The 20,497-nt window shown below is 37.5% G+C and overlaps 1 protein-coding gene across 5 annotated transcripts in view; it reads left to right on the top strand.

Annotated features, from left to right (window-relative positions):
* The window catches only part of stxbp5a (syntaxin binding protein 5a (tomosyn)), a 128,992-nt gene that overhangs the window by 103,612 nt on the left and 4,883 nt on the right, over window positions 1–20,497 (top strand). For 3 of the 5 annotated variants that reach the window (XM_073856135.1, XM_073856133.1, XM_073856136.1), the window contains exons 15-26: window positions 1,477–1,697; window positions 3,034–3,218; window positions 4,385–4,510; window positions 5,640–5,791; window positions 6,975–7,037; window positions 9,121–9,168; window positions 12,258–12,308; window positions 15,071–15,352; window positions 15,435–15,804; window positions 16,529–16,694; window positions 16,779–16,890; window positions 18,346–18,566. In XM_073856135.1, coding sequence (XP_073712236.1) covers window positions 1,477–1,697; window positions 3,034–3,218; window positions 4,385–4,510; window positions 5,640–5,791; window positions 6,975–7,037; window positions 9,121–9,168; window positions 12,258–12,308; window positions 15,071–15,352; window positions 15,435–15,804; window positions 16,529–16,694; window positions 16,779–16,890; window positions 18,346–18,566 — 1,997 coding nt within the window. The remainder of the gene's footprint in view (window positions 1–1,476; window positions 1,698–3,033; window positions 3,219–4,384; window positions 4,511–5,639; window positions 5,792–6,974; window positions 7,038–9,120; window positions 9,169–12,257; window positions 12,309–15,070; window positions 15,353–15,434; window positions 15,805–16,528; window positions 16,695–16,778; window positions 16,891–18,345; window positions 18,567–20,497) is intronic. The other 2 variants (XM_073856134.1, XM_055185629.2) reach the window with 2 other exon arrangements.

Here is a 20,497-nt window from a genome sequence, read left to right as displayed (position 1 = left end):
CAGAGAGACAAAATTTTATGTTGCAGATACCTGGGGCTATTTTGAGCCCATGGTTGGGTCAAAAAGGGACAAACCCAATAGTTGGGTTATAAATAAACCTATGCTGGGTTGTTTTAACCTACGGCTCATGAGTGCATTGGTTGAAACAACCAAACGTTTTTTAGAGTGAAGCTTGTTTAACATTCAGATGGACTTTGTTTAATGTAGGAGTAAAATTTGTCCTCATTTTTTCCTCCATCAGAATATAAAGCTAATTAGTTGGAGAGTTTAATCCTGCTTAAAGAGAATGGCTAATGCCCTTCAATGTATTTTGCTTTAACTAAGCAATTGCAGTCAGTGGATTAGAGTTAAAACAAAAAATTAACAAAACACATTTGAGGGCATTAAAACATTTCACATCATTTTTTTAGAAGTCCAAAGCAAAAAATGTTTTGGTCTGTTATTGCATTGTGTAGTAAAGTATGTTTGTAATAAGACTGTTAAATTATATAACTGGCCATTGTCCAGGAGAACATCTTAATGCCTTTCTCCACAACCTTTTTTCTTTTCAAGCAATAAATCCTCAAATCAATATTTCATGTGCATTTATTTATCAATCTCACAGTAGCCTTGTAATAAGTATGATAATATAAAGTCTGCCTGGCTTTACGGCCTTCAGGGGTCCCTATCATCTTGACATGTTTTGTTATGCAATAAAGACCAAATGACTATAAATGATTCCTTTCTAATATGTGACCCTGGACCACAAAACCAGTCATAAGTAGCATGGGTACATTTTAAGCAATAATGTTGCCCCATACACTGTATGGGGCAAAATTATTGATTTGTCTTTTATGCCAAAAATCATTAGGATATTAAAGGGATAGTTCACCTTAAAATGAAAATTTCTGTCATCATTTACTCACCCTCATGTTGTTTTAAACCTGTATGAATTTCTTTTTTCTGATAAACACAAAAGAAGATATTTGAGAAATGATGGTAAACACACAGCAGATAGTGACCAATGGCTTCCATAGTAGGAATAAAAAAATATGATGGAATTTAATGGGTACCGTCAACTGTGTGCTTACCATCATTTATCAAAATATTTTCTTCATCATTTATCACAATACTTCTAATAATTTCAATGGTCACTATCTGCTTTGTGTTTACCATCATTTCTCAAAATATCTTCTTTTGTGTTTATCAGAAAAAAGAAATTCATACAGGTTTAAAACAACACGAGGATGAGTAAATGATGACAGAATTTTCATTTTAGGTGAACTATCCCTTAAGTTAAGATCATGTTCCATGAAGATATATTGTACATTTCCTACGGTAAATATTTATAAAAAATTGCGATGCAGTTGCTAATAACTTTAAAAGTGATTTTTTAAAAATTGACTCTTATGATTGGCTTTGTGGTCCAGGGTCACATATCACACTTAATAATAAAAACAAATAAATTAATGATATTCTTCCCCCTATGATGCTCAGTAATGCTCCAGGTGCTGTATAAACTGAAGACAGCCAAAGTGTTTGAGAAGGTCCGATGCAAAGAGGACAAACATAGCACAGAGATCGTGGATGAGGACCCGTTCGCCATTCAGTTGATGTCTTGGTGTCCCGAGAGTCGTATGCTTTGTGTTGCTGGTGTCTCGGCTCACATTATTATATACAGATTTAGCAGACAGGAAATCACCACAGAGGTTGTGCAGGTAAAGTGTGTGTGCATGTGTGCATTATTTATTGTTGTATAACTATATAGATGTTCTTGTAAACTGTTATTCATTAGGTTGAAGCTGTGTAACTGTTTTTTTTTTCAGGGTGTTTCTCTTACTGTCTTGAGTTATTTTTATTCCCTGTCAACTGGCATGACTATTGGGGATAATAATAATATCAAATCTGTTCATTAAGTGGATGTTGTTCAGGCACTTGAAATGTGCGTGTTTGTGTGCATGTGTATGTGCAGTCTGCAAAGCCAACTGAGGATAGCCGAGGAACAGTTGTTACTCAGATGCTTAACTAAATCCTCAATCCTTTCAAACCCGTTCTAATTAATGCTCACCACATCTAGCTGTATATTGATTTAAATACCACATTCATTTAGCTGCCTCACTGTTTTTGTGCAAGCTGTGCATTTGCATACAAATGGTCCTGTGACTCATAAAGAAGAGCTTGTGATAATACTTTTTAAAACTATATCTCTGAATAATAATTTGACTTATGGTTTTAAGATGAAGCAAATTAACAAAAGTGACCTATGAATTTTTAAAGAGATAGTTCAGACAAGAAATTTAGTTTCTACCCGTCCTTATTTGACTTATGCTCATGAATATGCAAATGCTTTGAGCTGATTAAAGGGATAGTTCACTCAAAAATGAAAATTCTGTCATAATTTACTCACTCTCATGTTGTTAGAAACTTGTATACATTTATTTGTGCTGATGTACACAAAAGATTATATTTTAAGGATATTAATTACTTCCATAGTAGAAAAAATACTATTTAAGTCAATGGGGCCTCTGATCAGTTTGGCTGCAAACATTTCTCAAAATATCTCCCTTTGTGTTTATCAGAACAAAGAATTTTATACAGGTTTGTAACAACATGAGAGTTAGAAAATGATAACAGAATTTTAATTTTTGAATGAACTATCCCTTTTTAATCAGCTTAATGCATTTGCATATTCATGAGCGGGAGTCATATAAGGACAGATAGAAACAGTATCAGTGCATGCGCTGCAATAGAAGTCACAAGAACGCACGTGATTAGTTAACAGAGCTTCATTCTCACAAAAGAAGTGTGAAGAACTGTGCGAGGTTTGGGTTGCTGACAGAATGTTCACACATCTGTATAATGAGGGCAAATTAAAGCTATTAGCACCTCGAGTCCCTGTGACTCTCATGCACAGAGACACATACACCAATTAGTGTGCCTCAAATTAAGAATAGTGACACCGATGGGAATCAATTAACAGCGTTTAGCTGATTTATACACATCTGTGCTCAAATGCACTTATATATCAATTACACGTGTTCATATGTTTTACAGTTACTAGAGGTTAGATTACAGTACGAGTTAAATGATCTGGAGTCTCCAGACATGGGCGGAGATCAGACACCAGCTCATCAGACTCCAAGCACCTCCCCCAGTCCACAAAACGCCACCCCTCAGACACACCCTTCAACCAGCAGCAATTCGTCGGATGGGATGAGAGACAACATCCCCTGTCTCAAGTAAGATGCGCTTTTGGTCATTTTTCTTGTTTAAAGGAAAACACCACAGTTATTCAATATTTTACTATGTTTTTACCTCAACTTAGATGAATTAATACATATCTTTCTTTTTTCAATGCGTGCACTTATTCTTTGTACAGTGCGTTGTAAATGTGTTAGCATTTAGCCTAGCCCCATTCATTCCTTAGGATCCAAACAAGAATAAATTTAGAAGCTACCAAACACTTCCATGTTATCCCTATTTGAAGACTGTTACATGAGTTGTTACATGAGTAATGATGGTGACACAAAAAATAAAATGTGGTGATTTTTTAAGCAGATAAAAAATGAGAACTATATTGTATAGCGGAAGAGCAGCACTTTTTATTTTGCAGCACTTCGGCCTCAGGTGCAGTAATATTGATGGAGGTTTGAGCGAGAGGGGGAGTAGTCAGGAATGATGATGTTTTTGCGCTCGAGGTCGAGCGCAATAACATCTTGCTTCCATGTTTTCCTTATTTAAAGTAAGTCTTTAAATAAGAAAAACATGGAAGTGTTTGGTGGCTTCTAAATTCACCCCTGTTTGGATCCTAAGGAATGAATGGGGCTAGGCTAAATGCTAACACATTCGCGACATGCTGTACAAAGATTTAGTGTACGCATTGAAAAAAGATAGGTATGTATTAATTTGTCTAAGTTGAGGTAAGAACATAGTAAAATATTGAAAAAAGGTGGTGTTTTCTTTTAAAGGGATAGTTCATCCAAAATATGAAAAGTATGTCATCATTTACTCACCCTCACGTAATTCTAAACCTGAGTTTTTTATTTCTGTTGAATATATGATGATAAATGATGGTAAACACACAGTTGATGGTACCCATTGACTTCCATAGTATTTGTTTTTCCTACAATGTAAGTCAATGGTTGCCATCAGCTGTGTGCTTAGTAATAATTGTAAAAACATTTGTCTGCAAGATTGTAATCAGGTTTTTTTACTAGAAAAGTGATTGAATTGATGGCAACTACTTCAAATTTAAACAATTTCAAATAATGTACAGACATATCATATTCCCCATTATAAATATAGGTTTGTGACAATGACAGATTAGATATTGTCATCTCTGCCTCTCTGTACAGTACAGTATATAACTTCAAAATCTCATTTCATGCTCGTGTTGTTCCCTCAGGGTACGCAGCAGTCCTCTGAAACAGTCTCCTGGATATCAGGTGGAGCTGGTGGTACAGCTGGTGTGGGTCAGTGGAGAGCCGCCCCAGCAGATCAGCAGCCTGGCCATCAACTCCAGCTACGGCTTGTGAGTCCAAACGCATGAAGCATGGGGATGTGTGATAGCGACCCAGGTGGTCTCAGGAGAATCACTCCATGGTCCAGCGAAAGAAAATATATTTTATATGAAAAGTGTGAAGTCAGTTGAAAACTTCTGTTTCTTTTCACTGAGAGGTTTTAATCAAATAGTATTAATAGTGGTCCAGCCCCTAAAACGTTATTAATCAAATATTGCAGACATTTTTTTAAGGGACACTCCACTTTTTTTTAAATATGCTGGGAGTAAAAAAATTGTTAAACATTTAATTTGTACCGTTTTGGAATCCATTCAGCTGATATTACGTAATGATATTACGCAGCAGCCGAAAATAGCCCCCTTGGTAACTTTCAATAGCAGGGGACTATTTTCGGGCACTGCGTAATATCATTGCGCCTCCTGCAGCCATCTCAAGTCCTTGATTATTACACCAGAATGAGAGTATAGTTACTAGCCATATCGGTCTAGAAAATCGCAACTTTTAATTTTCCGTCGGTCTTAGTACACAATGTTACTACAGAAGTGTCTTAAATAGGAAAAATACCGAATCTCTTTGGTTATTTTTGAGCGTGATGCTAATGGTCTAATCAGATTCAATGAATTATGCTTAGCTATGCTAAAAGTGCAAGCGCCAGAGCCGGCTGAATGGATTCCAAAACGGTAAAAATAAATTCACTCTAGAGGAGCTGAAAACGAGCATATTTTTAAAAAAGTGAAGTGTCCCTTTAAATAAAACCACATAATTTACAGCAAGGAATCATCACAATAAGCATTTCTAAGCTTAATTTGTATAAATATAAAATATTTTATTTTCTTACAGACTTACAGTGCATTCAAGCTACATGTTTGTCAGTATGTGCGTTCACTGGCATTCAAACCCATGACCATAATTAGCACATGACATAGTGTATTTTATGTTTTGAATACTGGTTCCCAGTTTTGGATACTGAATCGGGTTAATACTCCTCACCAGTAAAAATAATCTGCTTGTCCATGTGTATTGGTGCTTTAAAATACAACAGGGTATAAACGTTTAGAAGTACAATGTACTATATTGAGATTCATGTGTTTAAAAGGGATGTCTCTATTGTGTGTGTGTGTGTGTGTGTTTGTATTACAGGGTGGTGTTTGGTAATAGTAATGGTATGGCAGTAGTGGATTACTTGCAGAAGACGGTTCTGTTAAATATGGGAATTATGGAGTTGTATGGCTCTAGTGACCCCTACCAGAGACAACCACGATCTCCTCGCAAGAGCCGGCAACCTTCAGGAGGTTTGATTCAATTTAATTTTTTTGTAATTTCATATTTTTTACCAAAAAATTGTCCCCACAAGGTCAAAAAATGACTGGTATTACTATCTTTGTGGGGACATTGTGGGGAAAACATACTGATTTTGGGTTTTGGTTGAAAAGGAATGTAAAATGTACAGTTTACATTTTGCATCATTCCCTCATAAACAAATATAAATACATTTTTGGACATTAAAATTCTTGAGCTTCACTAAAGTATCATGTTGTACTATAATACTGAAATACATTGACATGTACTTTTTGGTTGCTATGATTTTACAAAGTAAGTTGTGATCCTAGATACCCTTAACTCAAACCCTAAACATTTTTTAATCCTCAAATTAGTGTGAAATAATAGTTTGATAATATTTTTTGAAGCCCCTAACCCAGTCCTAATCCTAAATCTAACATACACCCTAATCCTGCAATCTGACTGCTTAATGTAAATGTTGATCTAGGACGAACTATGGTGTTGATCCAGGATCACATCCTGTTTTATTTCTCCACACAGTTCTATTGCACTGACTACAACACTGTGACCCCTGCTGGTAGAAAGCAGAAGTGCAACCCAACACAATGCTCAGTAAGAAATGATTGCCAGTTGCCGTGACTTGGCAACAGACCGGTTGTTAGATTACCCGGTGCGCGTGTGCATGTGTGTTTGCATCAGGGGTAATGAGTGATATTTAGCGGGGGGGCTGGGATCTGTCGGATATGCGCGAGGGGAGAATGTTGATCAGAGCAGCTGGGTTCAGTTCCCGTCTGCCCATCTGCCTCTCAACCCGGAGATCAGAGCAAGGCTACACACTCACTCTCCACGGCACACGCTGCCGTCACGCTACAAACGCCATACCAAAATACCACATAGATCACCTTTTCACATACCTGTACACTGTCAAAAATCCAAAGCTGTCACTGGGGCAGTACCCCTTAAAAAAGGTCCTAATATGTACTATTTAGGCACAAATATGTATCTTTGAACTGCCAATATGTACCGTTTGAAGTATTAGTATGCACTCTTTGGGTAGAAATGTGTACCTTTTTAAATGGTTACTGCCCAAGTGACAACTCTTCTACCTTAATTTCTGAGAGTGTATGCTGGGAATCAAAACAACAACATGTACAGCACAAAGTCCCTCATAAGACCGTGTGTGTATTTTCACAGGGCTGTGTGACATAAATGAAGGCTCGGCCACTTCAGAAGACCGCTGTAAATCCCCCACCTCAGGTAAAACGTCCCTCAGAGCACAACACTACCCATAATGCCTGCTATAACCAACACAATGTCAGTCCTAAAACTTGAGTCTGCTAAAAATGAAGAGGGCTGCGCCCTCCACAGGTGGAGTGTTTTTGGATTTTCAGTCGGTTCTTGTGTTTATTTAAGATGACTTTTTCTTGCAGTTTAAAAGAATATATCTTCAAAAAAATCTTTTTTATTTCTGCAATTAATTTATTCACCTTATTATCATACCACTTGTATGGAGCCTGTGGGTACACCAAGAAAATGCTGGGTTGTTTTTAAGGAAAAACAACACTGTTTTTCATTATTTTGCCGTGTACTTACCTCAATTTGGAGGAATTATTACATACGTGTCTTTTTTCAATGCGTTCACTTGGTCTTTGTGCAGCGCGTCGTGTATGTGTTGGCATTTGGCCTAGCCCCATTCATTCCTTAGTTAATTCATCTAAGTTGAGGGAAGAACATAGTTAAATATTGAAAAATGGTGGTGTTTTCCTTTAACCAATGCTGGGTAAATATTGGACAGAACACACCACTGGGTTAAAAATGACCCAAATGAACCCAACCCATCAACCCATGGTTGGGTAACAGCAACAACCCAGCATTGGGTCATTTTTTAACCCAGCCCAATATTTACGATGAAAAAAATTTTGTTCTTTGTGAATCCTTTTCAACATAATTGTGTCATTTCTACTGGTGCTGCATATCATCGCCCGTGTTAATGTAGCACACATTCCTGAACATCATAGAAATGTCACTCTTGTTTTGCAAATGCGTCTGTAAATGCGAACGTAAGTTTCAAAAGGTCGACTTGGCTGATGATGACTGACACTGTGATGAAAGATAATGACTGACACTGATACTAATGCCTGCTGGGAGTACAGTGGTTAAACATCTGGGCCTGAAACAGGTCACAGGTTTAGATCCCCGAAGGGATGATCCATGACCTGGATAGAAACTTGCATCACCATTTTGACCTTGAACAAGACACTTAAAAGGGACTGAAAAGGGTAAGGTTTTTAAAGTGGCACGTGAAAAAAAGATGTACATGTTGAACATCCCTCAGCATCAGAACAAGCAAAGTTGTTATTGTGATTGGGAAAGACGCATTAAATCTAAATTTACAAGACAACCTTAGCTTGTAAATGCACTGTAATGCAGAGCTCTTAGCCAAGAGTGTGTTTCGCCTTTTGTTAAATGAGGTATTGATTGCTTTGAGATACTGTCACTGAGTTGTGTTACAAAACATTTACATTTATACATTTGCTTTTATCCAAAGCGACTTACAGTGCATTACAAGATTTACATTTTATCATGATGTGTTCCTGGGATTGAACCCACAACCTTTTGGGCTGCTAACACACTTCTCTACCACTGAGCTTTAATAGGAACACCTATTTAATCAAAAACCAAAATTATGCTGTGAACTTTTTGCCACATTACAGAATAATGCTATGCTAATTACCCTAAATATCACTTTTGGTAGGTAGAGTCGTAACCTTTGCCATTTTTGTCTTCCTTCAGGGTCCCTTCAGGATTCGTATTAACATTGTTTTTTTTATGGTAAATGCAAAAATATTCACGGTAAAACACATGGTTATGCAAAGACAATGTTAAGCCATTTGCATGTTCTCATCTAGTTGATTCGTTAGGAGCCATGATAGGCTGAAGACCCCCTAAAAACCTTTTTTATAAAGAGCATGACATTCACACATAGGGAATGAGGCAGATCTCGAAATAGCGATAAGATTTGCTCCAAAAGGTCAGAACAGAATGAGAATGTATTTCCAAAATGACTTAACCTTCAGACAGAGCAAAGGCCTTCCCAGCTGCTCTCCCAGTGAGTGGTTTGATCATCAAATATTGAAAGAAGGTCGTGTAATCGATGTGCAAATAGCTGCATACACTTGCTGTAACACCTGATGCAGAAGAGATCATCGCCGATCAACTGTAAACATAAACAGTAAACCCCAGGTTGATACGTTTCTTCATTCCTGCGCTGTGTGTTGATGCATCAACAGTAAAAGTATCTTTAACTGCTAACGTGCTTTACTTTCTTCCAAAAAAAAAGTCTTGATGTCAAACCATCAGCAGTTCTACAATGGAGGAGGGAGAGGAGGTAAGGCCAGGTTTATTATAAAAGAGGTTCCACTGGTTTTGTTCAACCACATTGTCTCCGTCTCTATGTATGAACAAAACAATCAACTGCAGCAATCTGCAGGAATGAATGAGCCCAACGAAAATACCCACTAAATGCTACATTTATGTAGCATGCATGTAAACTGATGATATGTGCCTGTTGTGATTTGCTTGAGAAGGCCACACCGGTGGCTGTGTTTTATAATTGTCTGTCTGTAGGAATGACGTTTTTCAATTTGTTGTTATTCTGTACTTGTCTTTTTATGTCCGTAAACTTCAGCACGGGATAGTGAGTATGACAAACATACGCATGTACATATTAAGACTGCAACCAGCTTTGCTATTCCCTTTATAAACAGTGGCCCGAGTACTTGGACATTTAAGTCACACTTGGAAAAAAATAGAAGCTGTATGTAGGTTTTTGACTGTATACAGTCAATAAAAAATACTATAATATTTGTAGATATTTAGGAAACATGAAAAGTTCACATATATGTTTCTCGGAAAAACTCTTGATTATTTTTTTTAAATGCGCTTTCTGGGTCGGAATGTCTGTTTTGTTTTGGTCTGTGTGCAGTGGCGGTCGGCGACTTCTTTTTTCCAGGGCGCACAATGCAAAGTTCACAACATGTATGTAGCCCGTCATGTGTGTAGTTCGTAATTTCAAAATATGTGTTCGGCGTGTCGAGTGAACCTGTGTTCATTACGTGTGTTGTCAAAATAAGTGCCTGCTGCAGATGTGTCTAACCCCGGATTTCCACCGACTGCGGAATCAATCGGTTTCCATTCAAGTCAATGTGTATATTTCCACTGACTGCATTCCGAATCCGTCACAGCTCCGGCCATCCGCAGCCCTCCGGAACAAATACGCAGCGTTTCTATTTTTGACGGATGCCGGACAGCTCCGCAGGGTGGAGCTATCACTATATCGCGTGATCATACCTGAATTCGCAAGATCTCGTGTTGTGATCTGGGCTGGTCCAGCAAAACGTCATAATTTAACGTCATAATGGGTGAATACAGAACTAGATATCGCGCGATCATAACGTGAATTTGCGAGACTCGTCACTTCAGCACACGAGCCACGAGCCGCCACTGTATGTGTGATCTCTGAAGGATGCAAACTTTGAAGTGAGCCACAGATTGAGTTAAAAAAATTTCACACTAGTGTATTTGTAATTTGTAAGCAATAAATACCTTGCAAACATAAAAATGAGCAGATAAACATACAGTGTGAAGCTTCATGCTTTCCACCGTCAGTTGCGCTCATGTACGTGTCCGAGGTGGGGGAAAAACATCTCCAATATTTAAAATTTAGACTGCAGTACCAAGTTCAACCTCTAGATGTCAACAATACACACTGCTCCTTTAATAAATAGAAAACATATGGGGTGGTTTCCTTTACAGGTATTATCTTAAGCCAGGACTAGGCCTTAGTTTAATTAGGAAATATAACTTGTTTTAACAAACATGCCTTACTAAAAACATTACTTGTGTGCATTTTGAGGCAAAACAAAGGGCAATTATGTATCTTAAAGCTCACATAACACGCGCTGTTTGGAGTGCCTATAATGTAGTATTACATCCTTTATATCTCAGAAGAGTCTTTAGTTTAATCAGATTTATAAAAGAAAGTTTAGCTTTACCGAATCTTTCAAATAACGTACGAAAAATGAAGAAGGAGTTACTACCGCGGGAGGAGCGAGTACGAGTCATGCAACACTATACAACAGTGTTTAACTTATGATTCACTACATGTTCGTGTCATTTATATAATATGCATGCGCCTTTTTCCAACTTAAGACAGAAGTCTTACATACAGCATGCAACTCGTGACCCAGTTGGGATTTTTCAATAAAATCCAGCGTTAAACAAACACACACGCAAAACTCCGCTGCTACCTTGGATAATAAACTATATCCATTGTTTCCATAAGGCTTACTTTCTTCTCCTTTCATCCAAAAACACATTTCTTCTTCTTTCGTGCCATTGTTGAGTTTTGAAATTGGACAAGGCTGTGTCGCGTGATGTTTGTAAGTTGTGGCATCTCCCGCTGATTGGCGGGTGGGTGTGGTTATCTGGGGAAGTGCCCATAAAAAGAAATGATACGTATAGAAACGTCAGCTCGACCCATAATCAAAAAAAAAAACATTCCGAAACTTGTATTAACCCTGGCGAAGTGCATTCAGCACAGAAATACTCTGTAACTGCTTTTTTGACACTTTGCCTACGTTTAGCATGAGGAAACAACTCTATAACTGTGTTAATAAGTCAGAATGCTTGAAATACCATTGATCCACCCCTTTAAGATATGTCAGTGCAAGTTGTTTTCAGTTTGGACAGCTCTTACATTTATTTTAGTTTAGCCTACGACTAGTCTAATCCCTGTCCGGGAAACCGCCCCGATATTAACACAGTAGCATATAAGAAAATCAAATGCAGATGCCACTAAAGACATTCATACATTTTTAAGAGTGACTTAAATATATTTTAGGGGTCGCTGTACTGTAAAGGCTTTGTGGAGTACTACTTATAGAAAACAAAATATCGTTTTAAATACTTTATCATTTTTTAAATTGTTATTACGAATATACCATGAAAGTGTATTTTGATTTTATTTTCTTATTTAATGGATGCTGCTCTCATAAACAGCTGTGGAAAAGTATTTTCTATCACACGCTCATCTGGGACGATGGGAAAAGTTTATGTGCTTGAAACAATATAAGAGAACAGATAAATAACAATAGATGAGAATATATAACTATGGGAAAAGTCATCATACATATACGCTATCACTTCCAGCTGGTGTTTTCCCGTCTGGTGCATGTTCGTGGCACGGGTATGCTGGGAATGTCTGTTATGTCTGGTTTAATGTTCATTTTTTTCAGGGTGCAGCCAAATGACACTCTTTCACATCCTAATACTTTTGTTTAGCATGCAGCATTTTGCAGTTTGTCTTTGGCTGAAATCTGTTGCAGTGTCCTGTGTCCTGTTTGAAGCATCTAGCATTGCATGGCTCCTACTAAAGCTTCAATGTGTTTGTAAAGAGGCGTGTTCTCTATTTTCCAGCAAAGATGTCACGGAAATTAAGCTTGCCTACTGAGCTAAAGCCAGACTTGGGTAAGCCTCGACTTTGCGTTCATGCTACATAGCTTATGAATGTGGAAGCCATTTGCACATTATCAGAATCTGGAGTGTCCATGTTCAGTGTCTTTGAACATCTCATGTCAGATACAGTATGCGAAGACCAATTCTACCTCACATATTCATATGAAGTTTGTGCATTGTTATGTAAGGTTTGGTAATGGTGGGCCATCAAGTTTCTATCAAACTTTCATGGAGTTGGTGTTTTTAGATGTTTGATTCGGATATCTGAAATGAATAATTCAGAGAAGTTATAGAGGACACTTTTCTGTTTTCTGTTTTGGGTTATTTAAAGGCTTGTGAGAAGCATTACAGATACAGTCAGCATCACAAAAAGTGTTTGTTTTTTCTGTTTGGTCAGTCATTCTGCATAAGTTTCCTCTTTCAGTTTATTCTTATGCTGAAATATCCAAGTCAGAATTTGTCAGTGCAGCTTTTGCTGATATTAAAAGGGATAGTTCACCCAAAAATGAAAATTCTGGCATCATTTCCTTACCCTTAAGTTGTTCTGTTTACATGTTTTTGTTCTGCTGAACACATGGGAAGATATTTGTAATCAGGCAAGAAACAGAAGCACCATTGAGTTTCATGGCAAGAAAAAATACAATGGAAGTCAATGGTGCTCCAAAACTGTTTGGATACAAACATTGTTCAAAATATCTGTCTTGTGTTAAGCAAAACAAAGGGGCAAATTTAGTTTCCAACAGGTGTGATGTTTAAAGGAATTTTTGAAGGGAGTATTGTCTGAAAGAAATGTGTTAGATTGATATAAAGATCTTTGTCCACATATTTTTCTTTCATATTGTTCATGTTCAAAGTAGGCTTCAATATTGTGTACATTTATTGTACATCAAACAAAATCTTAAATGTCTTCCTATTTTGTTTCCATCTTTTTTTCTATCTGTATTAATTTTGTATAACACGCACATCGTAGATAGGGTGACCTATTATTATTTTTTCCAGAATTTTTAGACCCTTTTACTGCATGTCCAGGTATAAATTGTTTTAAAGCAACACTATGTAGTTTCCATGTAAAAATTACTTACAGCTCCCCCATGTGGTTGAAAAGCGCAACAGTGCCTGGTATCAGACACTCTTCTGCAGGCAGGGGGAGGGGCGGGGCTGTGTGCTCTACCCTCCACCGCCACTTTCAGAGTGTGCTTGTAGCAGCTAGGAGGTTGCTCAGGTTGCAGCAACAGTACAATTTGTCCAGTTAAAAGTTGTTCTATCACTGAAATCATTTTAGAGACATTATTTAAAGGTAAAAAAAACTACATAGTGTTGCTTTAAACGTTTTTATACTATATGTATAATTGGTAACACTTTACTTGAAGGGGGAGTTTATAAGACTGACGTGACATAATCATAATCATGACCACGGTGTGTCATGAACATGAAGTTTATGACAACTGTCATTAAGGTGTCATTCATTCAATTATGTCATTTTTTATGCACAAAGATGACATTGTTTGAGATGTCTTTGTTATGACAACTTGACAATAACCAATAAGATGTCATGAATATTTTTCTTGGCCTCAACTACAGTTGTACAAATATAATTTGTCATTAAAATGCCATTAAGTGTTAATACTCTGTCAAATAGTTTTGTATTCATATTTCATGAATATTCTTCAGTTCATAATGTTTTTTTTTTAAGTTTCCTCCATGTGTTTAACAAATAAAATCATTCATTCAATAATAATAAAAATAATAATTAAAATTTATACAATTATATTTTATTTAATTTGGAGACCGATTCACCTAAAATAAAATAAAAACAGTACAATAATGGGTTAAGCCGTGCAGTGCTTGGTCCATATCACTGCAAAGTTAATAATATTAAATTAGATCGATTAAATGTTAGAAATGTCAGAAAATTTCAGAACCCTTCTGTGTGAGGAAGAACAAGCTCTGTTAGTTGTCAATTTTATGTATGTGCACAGTACATTAGTTTAATCTTTTGACATGTCTGTTACATTTTGTAAAATTAATGACATTTAATTTTAAAATTAATGGCATTAACACTTAATGACATTTAAATGAAAGTTTAATGTAATGTAACCCATAAAGCTAGGTAGTTTCTTACCAAAAGTTTGATAATTATTTTGATAATTAATGTCATATTTATGACAGATTCATGACAAGTTATGATGTATTGGTTTATGTTAAGTGGTCATAACAAAGATCATTCAAACAATGCCATCTTTGCATTAAAAATGACATAATTGAATAAATGGCACTTAATAAATGTGCATAAAATTCCCTTTATGTTCATGACACATGTTATGAAGGTGTCATGTCAGTCTTATGAACAGCCCTTCAAGTAAAGTGTTACCGTATAATTGTTTATATTTATAATGATACATTTTTATCGATATGTTGTTATAAATTTTATTTATACATTATATTTATTTTTGTTTATAAAGAAATAAGTTTATGTAAGAGGGTCTAAAATGGGTATGTTCCACGAAAAATAGCACATATGGTCCATTCAGTCTTGGGAAAAAGCATTTTTGTCTCATTGTATAGCTCGTTTTTTTTCATTTCCAACATCAAAGGTCATTCTATCACCAATGAAAAATATGAAATGTTATAACTTGTTCATTCAAACAAAAGTGAAAATATACATAAAGATCTTACCTATGCTCAAGAGAGTATGGAAAAGATATCTGATGCATTGTTTGTTAGTTGTCATCTTGGAGTAGGGGCTTTACCTTGTTGTGTTTTTCTCTCTACTGTCCTACTCTCTGTATGTCCCCCGCGGACTGCCGTACCCATAGACAACAAGGACAACTCCTTCAGCCGCTCGCGGAGCTCCAGCGTTACCAGCATCGACAAAGAATCACGAGAGGCCATCACCTGCTTTTATTTCTGCGAGACATACACGCGCAAATCAGACGGCGGCCTTACGCCTAGTTTGTGGGTTGGCACCTCCTTGGGCACGCTGTTGGCCATCTCTCTCAACATGCCCCCTGCTGGAGAACAAAGACTTCTGCAGCCAGTCATCGTCTTCCCTAGCGGTGAGTCAATGCACTCTGTACTTTACAGCTGTACATGTTCACTCTGATGGGTAAGTTTGATGTCTTAACCATTTCTCTACAGGCACTTTTATCAGGTTGAAAGGTGGCATCCTTCGGATGGCCTTCCTGGATTCTACAGGGTCTCTCCTCCCTCCTGCTTTGGAGTCGTGGTACGAAACCAATGCCCCTGCCAACGGAGAAGAAAGGGACAAGGTTCGTAAGAGGCGGCCAGTGTCTGTCTCCCCATCCGCATCCCAGGAGCTGAACGAAAACCAGTATGCTGTGGTGTGCTCTGAGAAACAGGCCAAAGTGATCACCCTACCCTCTCAGAACTGCGCATTTAAACACAACATCACAGAAACGTCCTTCGTTCTGCGGGCAGATGTGGTACAGATAAACGCTGGCATTTGTCTAGCCTGCTTTTGTGCCAATGGACACATCATGACCCTCAGGTGAGAGAGGATGTGCTTCACAAATAGATAGATTGTATTTAAATGCACTTGTTTTAAAGTCCGTATTCTGATCAATTATCGATCATTATGCTGACCTGTTTACCGCAGTCTGCCTATTCATATTCAAATCCCTGGTGTAAATACAGTAGATTATTTAAGTAAAATAATAAGGCACTTGCACCTACAGACATTACATTATTGTGCTTCTTTGCAGGATTGCACCTGATCAGCCTTTACAGTTTTATTTCATACACTGCCTGAGGATTGTTTCATGGATTTGAGGAATTGGTTGTATCCAAATATTGACGTGGCACACACAGTCAATTTTGAAGTGAGGATATTTTTAGTGCAGAATATTGTCGTCTTGCTCCGCTGTTCAACAAAGTCAGAGCCAGGGGGCTTGTTGCTATTGCAACACAGATCTAATCACTGTGTCGCACTTGAAACAGCTTCGGCTTTTAAATCTTCAGAGAGGACTAAAGAGCAGACAAACATCTGTGTGTTCGCCTATCTCAGTAGGAAAGTCAAAGTTAACAATCAAACCCTGCGACCTTGCGGTATTAATGATAACATCTACATTTATCTCTAATGCTTGTTTCCCGTAATTTAACAGCGCACTCTGGGGGACAAAATGTGCACTGCCACGGTCTCAGCTCTTGAATAATATAAGGGGTGAGACATCCCAGAGTTAAATATGTGTTTGTTTGTGCCATGTTGCTTTTAGTCTGCCAGGGTTGAGACCGCTGCTGGATGTAAATTACTTGCCACTGACAGATATGCGGATAGCGAGAACATTCTGCTTCACCAACCTCGGCCAGGCCTTGTACTTGACCTCACCTACTGAGATTCAGAGGATCACTTACTGTCAGGAGGTCTGCGAGAACCTACAGGTTAGAAAGCCTTTCTGTTGTTCCAGTAGTGTAGTAACATTTATTTAAAATAATATGGGTGATGATAATTGGTTTGTGTAACAGGAGATGCTAGGGGAGCTGTTCACTCCGGTGGAGACGCCTGAAGCTCCTAACAGGGGATTTTTTAAGGGTCTCTTTGGAGGAGGAGCACAGTCTCTAGACAGAGAGGAACTATGTGAGTTCTCTTTCCATTATCTGCTTAATACTGTACATTCAGATGCTCAATAATCACAGCCCACAGGGGCTAGTTGTCACACTACACAGTATATAGTACAATAAGTATTTCTCGAGAGTATTGTAGGTCTGTTCCAAACATGTCCTGCTAGGCAAAATAACAGCTTCATTTAAACAGTAGTGCAATTATGAAACACAACACAATAAAAAACAGTAAGGTAACATGGAAAGATATTAAATCCTTGTGTTGTTACAGAAATAATATTACAACAATATTGATAAAAAATGTCCCAGCCTTTTCAGCCTGACATCTATGAAAAACTTTCAATTAAAGGGAAACACCACAGTTTTTCAATATTTTACTGTGTTCTTACCTCAACTTAGACAAATGAATACAAACCCATCTTTTTTCAATGCGTGCAGTTAATCTTAATGTACAGCGCTTTGTGAATGTGTTAGCATTTAGCCTAGCCCCATTCATTCCTTAGGATCCAAACAGGGATGAATTTAGAAGCCACCAAACACTTCCATGTTTTCCCTATTTAAAGACCGTTACATGAGTAGTTACACGAGTAAGTATGGTGGCACAAAATAAAATGTGGCGATTTTTTAAGCGAAAAAAAATTATATTGTATGGCGGAAGAGCATTTAGTTTGCAGCACTTTAAACTGACTACTTCCCCTCTCGCTCAAACTACGTCAATATTACTGCAATTGAGGTCGAAGTGCTGCAAACTGCTCTTCCGCCATACAATATAGTTCTAATTTTTATCCGCTTAAAAATTGCCACGTTTTATTTTGTAAATAACTTGTGTAAATACTTGTGTAAATAGGGAAAACGTGGAAGTGTGACATCACATTATTGTGATCAATTTTGTGGTGGCTTCTAAATTCATCCCTGTTTGGATCCTAAGGAATGAATGGGGCTAGGCTAAATGCTAACACATTCACGATGCATACGTGTACGCATTAAAAAAGATGGGTATGTATTAACTCGTCTAAGTTGAGGTAAGAACATAGTTAAATATTGAAAAACGGTGGTGTTTTCCTTTAAAGTTTACCTTTATTATATACAGTATAGGTGACCCGTCCATATACTATATGTATGTATTGTTACTGACATACAATCAGGAACATAATGATGTAAAGTTAGTAACCATATACAACAACATGCCTGTGTAGTCATATAGGTGTGTTCCTGTAGCTCAGTTGGTAGACCATTGTGTTAGCAGTGCAAAAGTTTTGAGTTTGATGCCCAAGGAAGGTAAATCCCTTTGGATTAAATGTGTCTGCAAATGTAATATAATCCTTATGACAACTTTTCAATGGGACAACTAGCCCCAATGTCCCCCATACTGTACCACTTTAAAATTAGGTATGTGCTCTGTTCTTTTAAAAAAGCATCTTTGCTTTTTTGTGTAGTGTAACCTTTATACACTCCTGTAATTCTTTTCCAGTCGGAGAAACAGGGGCCGGAAAACCATCGCGCAGTCTCGCTCAGCACATTCCAGGTCCTGGGGGTATAGAAGGCATGAAGGGGGCAGCGTCTGGCATCGTAGGTGACCTGGCTCGAGCTCGGATAGCACTGGATGAGAGAGGACAGAAACTGAGCGATGTGGAAGAGCGAACAGCAGCCATGATGGCCAGCGCTGACTCATTCTCCAAACACGCACATGAGGTACAGCAGGTTCACAGCTCTACCAGTAATAACTTTAGTGACACAATCGTTTTATTTAAATATTGGTAACACTTTATAATAAGGATGTATTTGTTAACATTAGTTAATGCTTTAGCTAACATGAACTAACGATGAACAACACTTTTATAGTATTAATTAATTGCTAATCAATTTAAAAAAATAAAAGTGTTAAATAATTAAAAGTGTTAACATTAGTTAAAGCCGCTCTATGCAACTCGGCGTTTTTGTCAAACAGCGACCTCTAGAGTCGCTGGAGAATACTTGCAACTGTCGTAATTTCCCACTGTAGTACTCCAAAGATAATGACCAGGTAATGTTTCACAATTTCATACAAATATTAGGCTACTGCATAGTCTACTAAACTACAGATGATGGTAATAGGATAATAAGAAGTTTATTCCAAGTGTAAAGTGCATATAATAATAAAATACCGCGTTTGCTAGCTTAAAATGTTTTAACATGAAATTTAAAATGTTTTAACATAACATTGTTTGTTATAATGTCACTATACATGATTATTGCTATTTATCATAATAGTTTGCAAATTGTGCATGTTTACACTATTTACAACCTCTAGGATTATTTATGTCCTGATAATTATGTGAGATATTGACAACTGTTGTCATGATAATCGCATGACAAGCAAGCGCAACAACATACAACATAGACCGCAAACAAGTTTACAAATGAGAGATTTACTTACTAGTCCATCAACAAGATCGCCAGATCAGCATCCCTCCAGTGCTGTCTTTTAGCTCACGCCAACGAGTAAAAACCTGACCTTGTCCGATTCCTAACGCGGTCAGATTCTCTTTTCCTTTTCCTACTCGCTTCCGAACGCGCTTAGACCCGACCGCCGGATGATGTCAAAGTGCCGTCTCGGATCATTCTTGCGGTACTTTGACGTCATCCGGCGGTCGGTTCTTGCAGCGCCACACGAAGTCGAACAAGCCTAACGTGTGTGACGTCGTTGCCGTAAAGCAAGTCGTGATTCTCGCGAGATTTGTCAGGGGCGGTTCTCTCAAGCTTGCATTGCTGGCTTCAACAGGAGGATGATTCGCCCTATACTATGACTTTGTTTACCACCGAAATAACTTTGAAGCTGTTATATTAAGGTAAAATAACTGCATAGTGTGTCTTTAATGCACCATGAGCTAACATGAATAACTGTATTGACAAGCATAAGATTAATAAATGCCTTAATACGGTATTGTTTATTGTTACTTCATGTTGGCCAATGCATTTACTAATGTTAACAGATACAGGCTTATTGTAATGTGTTACCAAATCTATCTAAACATTTACAATGGATTTAAAATATCTAAGACCATGCTTTATAGCATTTTTACTAGCTTTTGTGATGTAAAAAATGTGCTCATCTGATTAGTAACTAAAAAATGCATACTCTTAAATATTTTTTATTTATTTACATCAAAACACATCCTTGTTTGTAACTGTAAAACTTTCTTCAAACTAAACTCTCAGGTAAATGAATAATCATAATTAAAGGAATAGTTCGGCCAAAAATGATATTAAACCCATGATTTACTCACCCCGAAGCCGTCCGAGATGCATATGTCCATCATTTTTCAGACTAACACATTTTCAGTTATTTTGGTCTTATATCTTCCAGCTGCTAAATGGTAAAGTTACGGGGTCCAGCTCCTTCAAGTCCAAAAAATGTGCATCCATCCTTCACAAAATAAATCCACACGGCTCCAGGATGATAAAACAAAGGGCTTCTGAGGGTAATCCGCACCGCTTTTTTGTAGAAATATCCATATTTAAAACTTTATAAACAAAAATAACTAGCTTCCGGTAGCGCCGCCATCTTAGACTCCTCTGTATTCAGGAGAGAGTTTTAGCATAGTGTACGCACTTTTCTTAGTGACGTATGAGAAATGCGGAGG

This window comes from Misgurnus anguillicaudatus, chromosome 18, assembly GCF_027580225.2.
Source record: "Misgurnus anguillicaudatus chromosome 18, ASM2758022v2, whole genome shotgun sequence".
NCBI classification, from domain to species: Eukaryota; Metazoa; Chordata; class Actinopteri; order Cypriniformes; family Cobitidae; genus Misgurnus; species Misgurnus anguillicaudatus.
This window is presented reverse-complemented; position numbering and strand designations above follow the sequence as displayed.